The sequence below is a fragment of the Dicentrarchus labrax genome, unplaced genomic scaffold (genome assembly GCF_905237075.1).
Source record: "Dicentrarchus labrax unplaced genomic scaffold, dlabrax2021, whole genome shotgun sequence".
Classification (NCBI taxonomy): Eukaryota; Metazoa; Chordata; class Actinopteri; family Moronidae; genus Dicentrarchus; species Dicentrarchus labrax.
The window spans coordinates 13,036,677-13,049,998 of NW_026136721.1; the positions used below are offsets into that span (position 1 = coordinate 13,036,677).

Consider the following 13,322-nt stretch of genomic DNA (forward strand, 5'->3'; position numbering starts at 1 on the left):
ATTCCTGGAGCATGGGCTTACACTGCAAAAAATATCCATCTTAACAAGTCATTTAGACTCTTTTTTGAACAAACAAACAAAAAATCTCGATCCTGAACAAGATTAAGAATGTACAGCTAGTGGCTCTGGGAGGCTGTACTTAGGCCCAGCATTGCTTTCAGCTAAAAGCTAACATCAGCATGCTACAATAATAATGCTAACACATTGAAGCTTTGCAGGTATGTTTATCATGTGTAATTTGTTCTCTCACTGCAGTGTGTCTGTCTCAGTACAGAAATCACTCTACAGCATGTGATATTAGTATTATTCTGTCAGAATGAAGAAGACATTTGCCATGATGGGGTAAGGTAGAATTATTCATAGACACAGAGTTAAGTTGTACTCTTTCTGGTACAGTGTCTTTGTACTGAACTGACTCATCTCTGAACATCAGCTCTGACCCTCCATGACTCCAAACATAACCACACGTGTTGTCCTGAAGGTTGACATTATAACAGTCAACAATGGCTACATCACTGGACATGCTTCAATGACAGTGTGTCCAATCTGTGCCGTGGATTATGTAACTGCAATATTGTGCAAAATATGAGAGCAATGATGTGTGCGTGTGTGAATTTTAAACCTTGAAACCCCAGGCAGAAAGCATTTGTCTTACAGTGCTTTCTGCTTTCTGCAGGCATGATGATGCACACGCACAACCACACCGCTCACGTAACACACATTCAGTGGTCTCACATTATTTCACTGATCAACATGTGGTAATAATGTGGTGGAAAATGCGCTGACAAAGGCTGTCAGGAAGACAAGATAGTGAACATGGATGTAAAACTAAATTAATTTGAATTTTTTATGATGAGGAAAATACATTTAGCAAATTTGTTACAACGTCAAGGGTACACACAGTTGGTTATGATAACACTGAATGAAAGAAATGACACAGGGCACCTTTAATGCAAAAATTAAGCTCATATTACCAATGTCCTTTAAAGTTGGGATAAATAATTCAAAATTCTGATCCAATACACTTTTTTTTCCCAGTCTGCTAGACCTCCGCTCTGTGTATGCGCTGAACAAAAATCTGTTGTCTGTACTCAGCCGTGGCTCTGTAAATGGGAGACAAACAAAGCGGATCAGACTGAGCCACATTAACATTAATTTGTTACTCCAGCCATTCCAACAGGATTTGTGTGTCAAGTAATGTTAACTTACTTGCCCACAGACATTCAGATTACTTAACTTTTGCCAAGATGGGCAAAATGCCACTGTTGTGACGTTAGTTAGTTAGTTGTGAGTGTTGCTGTCTGGAGCTGTTGTGCAGGCTCTGGGAAACCGCCTCATCCTCTCTGCATGTTAGCAGCAGCAACTTTAGCAACAGTTTGCAAATCAACCAACAATATAGATAATGTTAGTTACTAATGTTAGTTACTTATTGTGCCATTGTTTTCACTATATCATGGTATTCTGTCACGACATTGGATTTCTTCAGAATCGCATACCCCACCTTCAAGGCCAATCCACATCTAAAACAGCTACTAACTGTAAGAACAGCAGTGCAGCTTTGTTTGCAAAAGGGTAGCCATTTCATCATAGATCGTGTAGTAAAGATAAATGATTGAGCAACTGTCGCTCATTATAGTTTTTTATCTTTATTACTGTGTGAATACTATATGATACATTATGTCCTGGAGGCTGTATAATGCTCATATAGATAACATCAAAGGCTAGCATATGTTCAAGCAGAACAATGTGTGTTCTTGTACTTCCATCTTTGTGAGAGCGAGGATGCTTGCTCAGTTGTCACGTCTTCAAAGAGCTGTTTGAAGGTTAAGACTTGGTTAGAGTAGGGTTAGGGTTAGGGTTGAGGTTTAGGTTGAGGTGAGAGTAAGCTTTGCTGTGATGTTGTGACGGTCAAACACCACCAGATGTACATGTCAAAGTCAGTTTACTAGCCATGACTTATGAGGAGTACTTTTCAGTCTCTGAGAGTTGCATAATATATTTTGGCTCTGGAGGAACTTTGAAGAGTCAAACTAATTTTGAGAGACTATACATTTTCAGTCTGTTTTATAAAATCGGCATATGGAGTTTGAAAGACACAGGCATTATTAACAGTCAAGGAGGTTCTATCGAGTCTATATCACTATATCAAGGTCCATTATGTATGTTGGTGTTTTCGTCAAACCCATCCATAAAAATCTTCTGCAGCTTTGATTTTGACCATTTCTTAGTCCCCCTAGTGTAACAGTAAATCACTGGAGCCCACCCTTTAAGGGTTAAGGTTAGGGCCTAGTGAATATATTATGTCAGCAACTGTCCTCGCATTATAGAGTACAAATGTGAATGCATGTGCATTCATGTGTATGTGAAGCTTTATTAGATCTTCGAATAGAAGGCAGACATTGACTGCCTGAGAGTAGAGCGGGCAGTGGCCTTGTTTGACTTTGTGTGTGTACGCTCAGGTTCAAATCAGGGGAATCAGCTCACCCCCTCCCTCCCCCTCTCTCTTTCCCCCTCTCTCTTTCTCTTTCCTTTTTATATCCCTCGATCCACTTGGACTCACAGTCTCTTTCAGCAGTATGAGTACTGCAGCAGCTTTCACCGCTCTAATCCTCATCCTGCTTTTGGATATCAGGCCAAGATTCCCATTACGTGAGGTTGTGTAATCGCAAACAAACAGTACGGTCAATAATTCCACACATCCATACAATACTCTGTTTTAAATTAGTTAAGTAAAGGCTTTAATGGGAGTGAGAACAGACACATATTCTGCTGGACAAGTTTAATTGCATTTAGAAATCTTTGCCTCTCCTATTACATGAAGGGTTGCCAGTTTGGCTCTGTCCATGAACTCCTGCAAAATACAAATGTATACTGTAGATTGATATCTCAGTTTGAACGCTGGCATCAGTGCTGTCCAGAGGTAGCAGGATTTAATAATGCAGAGAAAATCCATTTATAGATGCTCACTGGAGAGGCAGAGCTCCTAAAATATTAACGCTACAATATAGTGTACAGTGAATGGTATCTAAGTGCCGGTTTCTCTGTGACTGTGTGTGTGCGTGTGTGTGTGTGTGTGTGTGTGTGTGTGCAGAAGTTTGGTGAACGGAATTGTCCACCAAACTTCTGCACACACACACACACACACACACACACACACACACACACACACACACACAGCTTCTTCTCAGTAACACTGTTCTTTTGCGCACACTGATACCATTCATTGGATGTTATAGTACGTCTGCGCCTGCAGGACAAGGACATAATACAATGTTTGAAGGAAGTTCAGTTGTAAGGGTTTGCATAGAATTGAATAAAATGTTTATAGCTGAAAATGTTGTCTTCGTTTTAAATTATGTAATTATGTAACAGCTGTAGCTGTAAATATCTTAGAGTCTTGATGTCATGTGAATTATATGCAATCACACAAATACGTTTCAAGGATTTTTTCTTTAATGTGCATGAATTAAATTAGCTATTTTCGTGTCTTATGAACACAAAAAGGCTCATTCATGGAACAACTGCTAAAGGAGGAAATTAAATAATTTAATAGCTTAATATAAAGCACAAGTTACGTTTAAGTAAGCTTAAGTATAGCATATGAATTTAAATCCATTACAGAGATAAATTATTTGTATCATTTGTATTATTTTATTATCATTATTGTTATGAGTAGTATGTGTGACCACTGACTAATCTTGTTGACTACCTCTTTCTGCTTCTTCCTTTTTCATTTGATTAAACGAGTGTCCTGAAATGTCCTCTGCATGGGGAAAAGTCATACACAGAGAGTGATTAATCTGCATTTCTCCACAGAGGAAAACACGACAGAGAGAGGGAATTTAATTACGCATCTGTTCGCAGTAAACCTTCCTTCAGCTGCTTAACATTCAAGTGTTAGTTCTGTTCCCATGTTGATGAAACATGGAAGAAAATGACGAAATGAGGAAAATGTGTTGTTTCTCATAAAACAATTAAACTAAGTGGTTTAATGAGCTTTTCCCAATAATAATCTACCAGTGGGAATTTATAGAAAAGGAAACTTACAACTCTACAGAGCAGTTGTCACTTGCAAATAGAAACCCAATGCATGCCAAAAAAACAATTGCATTATTGGAATTGTATTCAGGTTTTAAGCCTTGGCCTGGTAACAAACATTATAATAATGACATTTTTCACCTTTGACCACTTTAGCTGCTGCCCACTGCTCACACAGAAAGAAAACATCTAAATATTTTATAGCTTAACATTTCACATCTTGTTCATGCTTCACTGCTTGTTTTTCAGATTTAACACTTGAATATTGTCATGAATGCATAATGCCTACATAATACCCTCTCTGAGCATAACATGATGTAAACAGGGAAGGAGGAACTAGAAAGTGGAAGTAGAGAGAGGATTTGTGTAAGAGTTTGATTGTTTGTTCTTTTCGGGGCACTACAGGTCAGAACTCCGCCTCTGTCCTCGTGTTACCTCTAAATCGCAAATCACTTACCCTTGAATGCCACACTAAAATAAACTAATGCTGCAGATGGAGCCTCATGACCACCTCTAACCTGTTACTGAAGTGCTGCGAACGTAATTGCTGATGTGTACTACCTTGCTATGCGAGTACAGTCTCAGTGGATAACAGATTATTAATTGCCAAGTATATCTGTAGCACTATAATTATCAGGACTACTTCATGTCTGTATATTTGGCTGTGAGTAGGGCATTAATATATATGTGTGTGTGTGTGTGTGTGTGTGTGTGTGTGTGTGTGTGTGTGTGTGTGTGTGTGTGTGTGTGTGTGTGTGTGTGTGTTACGGGCTCACTGCCAAGCTCGTCTGCTATCATGCCATCTTGGATGAGCAGGTTTAAGAAGCTTATCATAGCCATGATAGTACACCAAGAAGCTACTTTGCTGTGCCAAATAAGGGTTAATCGCTACACCTAAACCAGTGTGTTTGTACCTTCCTTTCAGCCAAGTCTGATACAACAACCAGCAAAATATATTGCTGTAAAACCTGTTTGATAATCTTAAAGGGGTAGCTGCACTTCCATAAAGTTTTAAACTTTTACTCCATAGTATGGATCCAGTTCCAAAAAACTGGCATGGTAGAGATGGGAAAGATTATCATATTAATGACTTGGCTCACATGAGTTCTCTACATTTCTTTGGTTTTTGGGCGCTTCTGTATTAGTACGGGCCAGCTCTGTTATATCACAGCTTTTCAGAGAACTCGTAATTACAATAACTCTATTAGATGAACCTGCTATTAGATAAAGCTGACTCCTAAATGGCCACATCTCTCAAACCCCACACTGTGGATTTATAACACAGACTTTTAGGTCACAAGCCCAAGCTGGGATAACCCTGATGACATCACTATGGTGTCACCAGGGTTATTTTTTCTAATTCTGGAAAAAAATAGAAAAACGTCTGTGGCCTCCAGAGCCATTATACAACTGTATTCACAGAGTAGTTCTCTAAATGATAAGTAAACTGAACTTAATGTATAGAATTGGTGGATTGCCCGTTTAAAGTATTCAAACAAACTACAAACAATTGCCCTTTCACTCTTTTTTTATTTTATACACGCAGAGGCTGAAATGCACACTGCACATGCAGGGATTGTGGACATGCAAACAGGGAGAGAGATGGTGGAGTGATGGGCTGCCACGTTAGCAGTGCCCCATGAGCAGTTTCTTGGGGTTAGGTTGCCTTGCTCAAGGGCACCTCAGCAGTGCACAGGAGGTGAAACTGGCACCTCTCCAGCTACCAGTCCACACTCCATATTTTGTGGTCTGTGGGACTTGAAACGGCGACCCTCCAGTTCCCAAGCCAAGTCCCTACACACTGAGCTACTGCCGCCCCAAATACTGTGATTTGACTTTATGTTATTGTAGCTTTACCAAAATACTTGACAATAAACAGATACAAATTAATTTCCGTGTGTATGTAAGTATGTGTTACAAATGCTGGTAAATGAGTGTGTAATTGTGTTTGCTTTTCTCTGTGTTTGCCTTTCCTGAGGCCATACATGTCTGTGCATGTGTATCAGAGAGAGAAAGGGCGCTCTGTAATGTGATGACGACCTCCATCATCTGACATAATCAGGATGAATCAGTGAGTGCTGAGTTACATAAGCAGATTCTCGTCCTAACCTCACCCTCACCCAGATTAGAAACACTGCAGACTCAACTGCCAACAGCCTGCTGATGCCTGTCTGCAGGCAACAGGGTTAATAGAATAACAGGAGACTGCCACCTGAAGGCCAAAGGCTGACATTACACTTTATATATGTTAAGTTCTCAACTGGGTTTTTGCCACTGTGAAATAAAAAAAGATGAGGGCTTGTGAGAATGACTTAGATGAAAAGGTCTAAGCTACAGTCATACTCCAGATATATTCTGTTAATGGGATCACATGGGGAAAATAAACATTAATTCCGCTCTCTCAACGACAGAACTGTTGTGTTTTTTAAAGAAATGTTTGGGCTTTTTATGCCTTTATGTGATAGGACAGATGGAGACAGAGAGTACAGACTCAGCCTACGTAAGGCGTGCGCTCCCCTGGGTGAGCTACTGTGCCCCCAGCACTTAAAATGTGGATGAAATCATGGCAATGAAATCACTGACCTGCACATTAGACTTGAAACATACAACTCCACACTGTGATGGTGTAATATTATTGCTCAGCTGCCTGGATAAAATATTGTCATATTCTCAGACAATTTTACAGCATTAGAGGTCTTTATTATGACAATGAAAACAATAATTAAGACTTTAAAGCACTCTTTTGAGAATAAAAAAACATTGTATAATAATATAGTATCTTCTGTTGATATAAAACATTATGTTAATAAATATGTTGCTCATTTTTAAATGGTTATAAACAACTAAGAAAGCTGCAGATTATTTACAGTTTTAAATTCTGCTTGATGAGAGAGACAAAAGCATATGTTTTTTTCTTAAATTAAAATACCCCCAAACAGACAAACATAAAGTTATGTGACAAATATACATAACCCTGAATTCACTGTATAATCACATTTTATCGTATACCTTATAGTTTGTTGGTTTTTTACAATCATTATTGTTCTAACGGAAATCAGACAAAGATATCAGACCATCTCAGCAGTAATACAGCCAAGCATTGTTCAGCGTTTGTTCAGCATGCCATGAGATCCTACAGGATATACTATAGCCCATATTACACACATTGGTTGGTCTTTTGTTAGTGTTAATGTTTGCTGTCATACATGCCCACAGTGTGTACAGTGTAAGTGTAAGTGGCCCTTATTGCTGAAAGCGTGCTAGCTTTACAATATGAGCGTGTTCTTGTGCTGGTTCTCACAAAGTACTTTAAAAGGACCAATTAGATTTTTAGACATCAATGTGTGGACATTTTGGCCAATCATCAATTCTTCAGTAGGTCGAGTAAGGACAAAATCTTGCTTTTTGGGTTTAGGCCTTTGTTTGGGAGCAACTTTAAGTTGAGGATTGACAAATTGCCTTAAGTGATGTCAATGAATCAGTGTTGGCTGGAGCTGAAGAGCACAAGTTTAAACATTTTAAAACATTAGGGGTGTGGTGTTAGAAAGAAGTGAGCTAACCAAACGTCGCTCCATAACACATATAAATGTCCAACAGAACTGCATTGTGGGTACTGTAGGCGCCATGTAACGATGGTGGAGTACTCTTTTAAATGTAATAACGTTTTAATTATACAGAAAAGAGATAATTTCACGTTTACATGTGAGCCTGTATTGTTAACCAGCCAGATAATCAAGTACAGATTTAAAGTTAATACTGTGAACATGTTCAGCTAATACCTGAGGTCACAATTTATCTGTTCAGTCAATTCAAACTTCAAAGAATATCCAAGTCATCATAAGTGTTCTACCTTTTAAATTTTTTGTTTAGGTGAAATTAAGAGGTAATTAAGAGCATCAGGTGTGTCTCTTCATGTGCAGAGCAAGGTGGTCAGAGCGGGAGAAGGCCCTCTGACACAGCAGACACTCGTAGGGTTTTTGGCCTGTGTGCTTGCGGTAGTGGCGCGTCAGCTCATCTGAGCGGGCAAATTTCCAGCTGCAGCCCTCCCATGAACAGTGGTAAGGCTTTTCCCCTGAAGAGTAAACAATAAAACCGGTGGTGAATACCAAACAAATGCATTAAATCATATTTTGAGACTAATTGTGACAGACTCATTTGTTGTTTCTGTGGTAGAGTCAGTGGGTTGTACCTGTGTGGGTGCGGAGGTGAGCTTTGAGGTGTGAGCTCTTAGTGTAGGTCTTGCTGCAGCCAGGGTATTCACAGCTGTGGATGGCGGGCCTCTTTTTCCCTGTAGGCCTTCGACCACGCTTCCCCTCCACCCCACCAGGGGGCAGCTGTGGTCCGCCGAGTACAGGCTGCTGGTGAAGGGGCAGGTGACCAGCGGCCTGGCTGTGGGCGTAGTCACAGAAGAGGTTGCCATTATGGTTAAAGTGTGGCATGTAGCTGTAGTGTCGAGGGTCAGGGGCCACAGCTTGAGGTGGTATGAACCTGCTGTCGGGGAAGGTCACCATGGAGGGGTGATGCAGGGGATAGTAAGGGTTAAAGTCACATGATGAGACTTTACTGAGGTTTCCTCTGCTGTGCCTCTCCACACTGCCTCCTTGGGGAAAACCAAACTGGTCTACATTAGGTAGACTGGGATATGTAGTCAGACCTGTTTGGTCATCAATATAACCATGGTGGTACAGCTCTTGCTGGACCGGCGTTGTGGTTTCAGCAGGGGACAGGAGATCCGCCATGAGACTGCAACTGTTCATCTGCAGGTGCTCCTGCCCCGGTTGGTCCTTAAACATGGTATGGTCTTGGTATGCTCTGTTTGTGTCCAGTTGTGGGAGCCGTTGATCATTGTTGTCCAGAGAGGGGTTGAGGTCAGGCGATTGGCTGCTCCAGTCAGACAGCAGGAACTCAATGTCCCAGGATGCCTGGCTATCATCGTCCAGGAGCTCCTCTGTCATTTGTTGAGAGACCTGCAGCTGCTCAGAGCTGCTTGGTGAGAGTTTGTTGCTTAGAGAATCCAGAGGAAGAGAGCCACTCTCAGACTTCCACACCTAGATGATGTTGGAGAGCATTGAGACGTTATTTTTAGCTAGCTGCATATTGCTTTTGCATTTAAAAAACTGGTTCACTATCTTATCAAGTCTATCTTAAAATAATACTTGCATGTCTATATGCACTGTTGGAGGTGGAGGTCACATGACTGCTGTATTGGGGAGCACAAGAGCACACTCCCTGGAAGCAGGCACAGCTGACACAGGTGCATTGAGTATCCTGACGGAATTCATTCAATGTTTTCACTTCCATTGAGGTGGTACCCTTTGTCCCTGAGCGTGTTGAGTGAGTAGTTTGTTCCATTTTATTTGATAATGATATTTCATCTGTGTTGGCATACTGATCAGAGCTGTTGATTTCTGTATTCAAGATACTATGATAGAATTTAAGTTGTGTGTATGTTTTCTTTTAATTAGAAAGAAACCACTCAACTGCACCTCACTTTGATTGAAAGAAAAGACAATAAATGCTTTAAAATGGACCCTAATTTCTTCTCTGTGCTCGTATCAAGTAAGTCAAGTTCAGTGGATTCTTGTAAAACATCTACAATGAAAGAATTTTTGCTTGCTCTAAGTGTTCCCTCTGTACATACTGGCTGTAAAGAGATCAGTTCCTAATACACGTCCAATGTAAGTGATGGGGGACAAAATCCACAGTCCTTGATTAGTGTAAAAATATATTCTAGAGGTCATCTTCTACTGTGTGAATTAAGCAGTCTGAGCTAATCAAATCAAGTGAGTATCTTCCAAATTTAGTACAAAACTTTATGTTCCCTCCACCATGGCCCAGAAAGGAAACTTTCCGAGAGGGAATTTTGTACTAAAAAGACTCAAGATTTAAAAGATTGATTTGTCTAACTCAACACAACTTTTAAAGTGATTTTTTTAACAGAATAAGGGCTGTGGATTTTATATATTTTTTGTATTAGGAAGGGATTTCTTTGCAGCCATGGAGCACAGGAGCAATTACAGCAACCAATAACTCACTGTATTGTACAGTGTCACTGTACATATGGGCATGAGAGATAGACTTGAAAAAACTGGTTTCCTCCAAAGCAGCTTACAATAAGTGCTTCCATAGGAATGAGCAAGATTTCACCAAATCCCTCCCAAAGAACAACCAAAAGTGCTTTCAGTGCTACAGTACAAGAGTCCTCAACAACTCAGAAGTATGACTTCTCATAACTCTACTCTCTGATGCACCTGCATAGGAAATACTAGATGTGCAAGCCTATTCCTATCCCATTAAGCAAAGGAGGTAAGGAAGATATACAAGACTAATGCTTTCAGCAGGTGTGATGTAAAAGTTTGAAATTTAAAGTGGGACATTTCACAAGTTCAGCATTGTAGTACAAGACTGACACATTTGTGAAGACTAATTTACAAATAATCATCACAATAATATAGATTATTCAAGGCAAAGGGTTACATGACTTTCATTATTCTCAGATATGGAATATCATGTATTGCTTTGGTTCCAGCTGTCCATTCTTACAGTAACACAAAGAACTATTCAAATCAAGTTTGTTGTTTCTGTCACTGTGTAGGAATGAAAGGACTGAAGTGAACCCGATACTTACTTTCATATTGTCACTGGAGTGAGCGAGGTTGGAGAAGGAGCTGAAGGAAGGGAGCACAGCCTGTGTAACAGCCATCAAGCAGTTTGATATGACGCCGACTGACAGTGAGAGCAGCAAAAATGAAGTTTCTCTTCTTTTTTTGGTTCTCTTTCTTTTTCACATGACCATATTAAACACTCAGCTAACAGAATATCCAGAAACCCCAGCTCACCAGGCCACACATCCCAGGTACAGTCCACTCAGCGCTGAAAGGTCGCAGAAACAGGATCTTAAAGCTGACTTGCTATCTCGCCCTCCTCTCTCTTGTCTATCTCTGTCAGCTGCAAGTCTAACTTCAAATCTCTCTTTTTCATGTAGGTTTTGACCGTTAGGAGGTGGAGCGTATGTGTCTGAGTTATTTAGCTGGCTCCTTTCCTTCATCGCTTAAGACTGTTCTTTTAAAGTCACAAACTTTACTATCTCACCTCAAACTCAGTGTCTTCCTGTTCTGTGGGTTTCAGAGCAAAAAGTCTGAGGAGCACCGAGCTGTCATTTCGCCAACAAACATTAGCTTATTAAATGATTAGTCTTTAAATGATTATTTTTATATTCAGACGGATACCATAAATATGAATGTAATATCAATGCAGATCAAATCATCTTTTCAATGTGTACTTAACAGAATATTTAAAGAGAAATAAGCTTCAACATTTGCTGAAACTTGTGGACTGACTACTTTCAATGTTAAGTCTTCACATAAGAAGTACAACAGTTGAAAACTACCCTTAGACTTAACATAGTCCATCAGCTATTATTTAAATATAATATATATATATATATATATTATAATTATATATATTATTATATTCAAACAATTGGGTTTTATTTTAAATACATTGCAAATAATGATTGCTGTATTTTAATGGCCTCACTGTGCCAGCTAGTGTACATCTACAATCCAGAAATAAACACTAATAAATCATCCTGTCTGGGTTTGTCATTGTAAGATGTCAAAGTAAAGGTGACTTTAGTATTTGTAAATCACCTTTCAAACACGGAGGCAATTCAGAGTGCTTTACAAGGACAGAAAAGAGAGGCATTTAAACACATTTAACATGGAATAAAACACTCAAATCTAAATAAACCCAAAAGAGTGACTTGTAATTCCTTATGATTAAACGAGAAATTAATAGCAATAATACATAAAAAGCATTCTATAGATATATCAGGATGCAGTCATTATGAACTAGAAGTAATACAAAATGAACCATTTCTCAAGCCACTACAAAATGAGCCCCTAACACTGCAGGGCTCTCTGTGTTATTTTTCATTCACTATTAAACAGCTCATGTCAGCCATTATCTCATAAAGCACACTTTGGCACAGAGTGCAGAGTGTGTTGGTGCATGAACGGTGAATAACATGTTAGATATAATGTTCTATCCAGCAGAGATCTCACTGGATGTGTCTTTGATCTGTAATTTCAGAGCTACTTACAGACATTCAATGTGAATAACTAATATAACAAAATATTAGTTAATAATAGTAAACAGGTAAGCCGTTTGGTATAGCTCATAAACAAACAATATGCAATAGTTCATGATTCAGTTTCTAAGCCTGCAATAAAAACCTCATTGCCTTTGTCGAGCCAATACTTCTGATAATTTTAACTCTCCACACACACATACACAGGTCGGTCTCTGTCTTCTCAGTGAGGACGTGCGTCCCTGACTTCTGAGAAGACCTATATGTGAAAGGTGATTATAGTCTGGCTGCTGTTTATCTGTTGACATGGGGCAGAGGCAGGCTGCTGTCTTCCCACAGATAATGGGCTCCTGACTGCTGCTGATCCCCGATGACGAGCCTACCACTGATAAAGACTCTCTCTTTCCCTCCGAGTGATGACTGCACAAGACATCCACGACACAAGTTGAAATGTGGTGGTGGTTTCACAAAATGGCCTCTTTCTGACCTTAAACATCTGCAGTTTGTTAGTTAGTTTGCCAAAGGACAGTTCATTTCCAAAGGCCTGAGACTAACTTGTAAATTTGTGCGAGTATGATGTTATCAGAAGACACCACAAGAAGAAAACATTTGTGCTTGGTGCCAAAATAATACCATATATCACACCCAATATAATTTATGAATTTATAATTATAATAAAATGCTTATAAAGTTGTTTGGAAAACACAAAATAAAACATGAAAAGAGTAGAGATTTTTAGGCTTTGCATACAGACCCTCCTTATTCCCACTTTAATGACAGACAAAGATCACTTATATTGAGTCTCTGTTCTATTTAAATGTGATCCCCTCTCCACATACAAATTGTTTGAATATTCTTCCTCATAATATTCCTTTTGGGTTTGGTATATTTGTGTGTATCACCAGTCTAAAAATATAATTTTAAAGATAATAAACTCGTTTTGCATATTATCAATAGTAACTGATGGCGGTATCAACACAAACTGTCTTTGTCTCCATCTAGTGGCCACATGATGTCAACGTGCCTTCAGCTACAGAAGAAAAAATGACAAGTTTAAAACAAATAACCATCACAGTGTTTAGAATAGGTTGATATGACATTGAAACTTTTTTAAAAACATCTGAAGTCAGAAGCAAAAAGTCCTTTCTATCCATACCGCATACTGTCAGTGACCTGTGCTGCTTGTAGCTAC

At 39.3% G+C, this 13,322-nt stretch overlaps 1 protein-coding gene across 2 annotated transcripts; it reads right to left on the reverse strand.

Annotated features, from left to right (window-relative positions):
* Window positions 1-6,716: 6,716 nt before the first annotated feature.
* On the reverse strand, window positions 6,717-11,299 carry klf1 (Kruppel-like factor 1 (erythroid)). 2 transcript variants are annotated; one of them, XM_051384737.1, is made up of 4 exons: window positions 10,667-11,299; window positions 9,199-9,446; window positions 8,228-9,086; window positions 6,717-8,110 (listed from the first exon to the last, which is right to left on the reverse strand). In XM_051384737.1, exons 2-4 carry the CDS (start codon window positions 9,388-9,390, stop codon window positions 7,935-7,937), a joined length of 1,227 nt encoding a protein of 408 aa, XP_051240697.1. In that variant the 5' UTR covers window positions 9,391-9,446; window positions 10,667-11,299; the 3' UTR covers window positions 6,717-7,934. The 2 variants fall into 2 exon arrangements, with proteins under 2 accessions (XP_051240697.1, XP_051240698.1); XM_051384738.1 differs by lacking the exon at window positions 9,199-9,446 and having other exon boundaries at window positions 10,667-11,278.
* Between the last annotated feature and the right edge of the window lie 2,023 nt (window positions 11,300-13,322).

What these genes read in the sequence shown, in the direction of transcription:
- klf1 (XM_051384737.1), bottom strand. Translation starts at nt 9,390, where the DNA reads ATGGAACAAACTACTCACTCAACACGCTCAGGGACAAAGGGTACCACC. An exon ending in CCAACAGTGCATATAGACAT is followed by an intron (nt 9,087 to 9,198) that starts GCAAGTATTATT and finishes AACATCATCTAG; the next exon opens with GTGTGGAAGTCTGAGAGTGG. An exon ending in TCACCTCCGCACCCACACAG is followed by an intron (nt 8,111 to 8,227) that starts GTACAACCCACT and finishes TTTACTCTTCAG; the next exon opens with GGGAAAAGCCTTACCACTGT.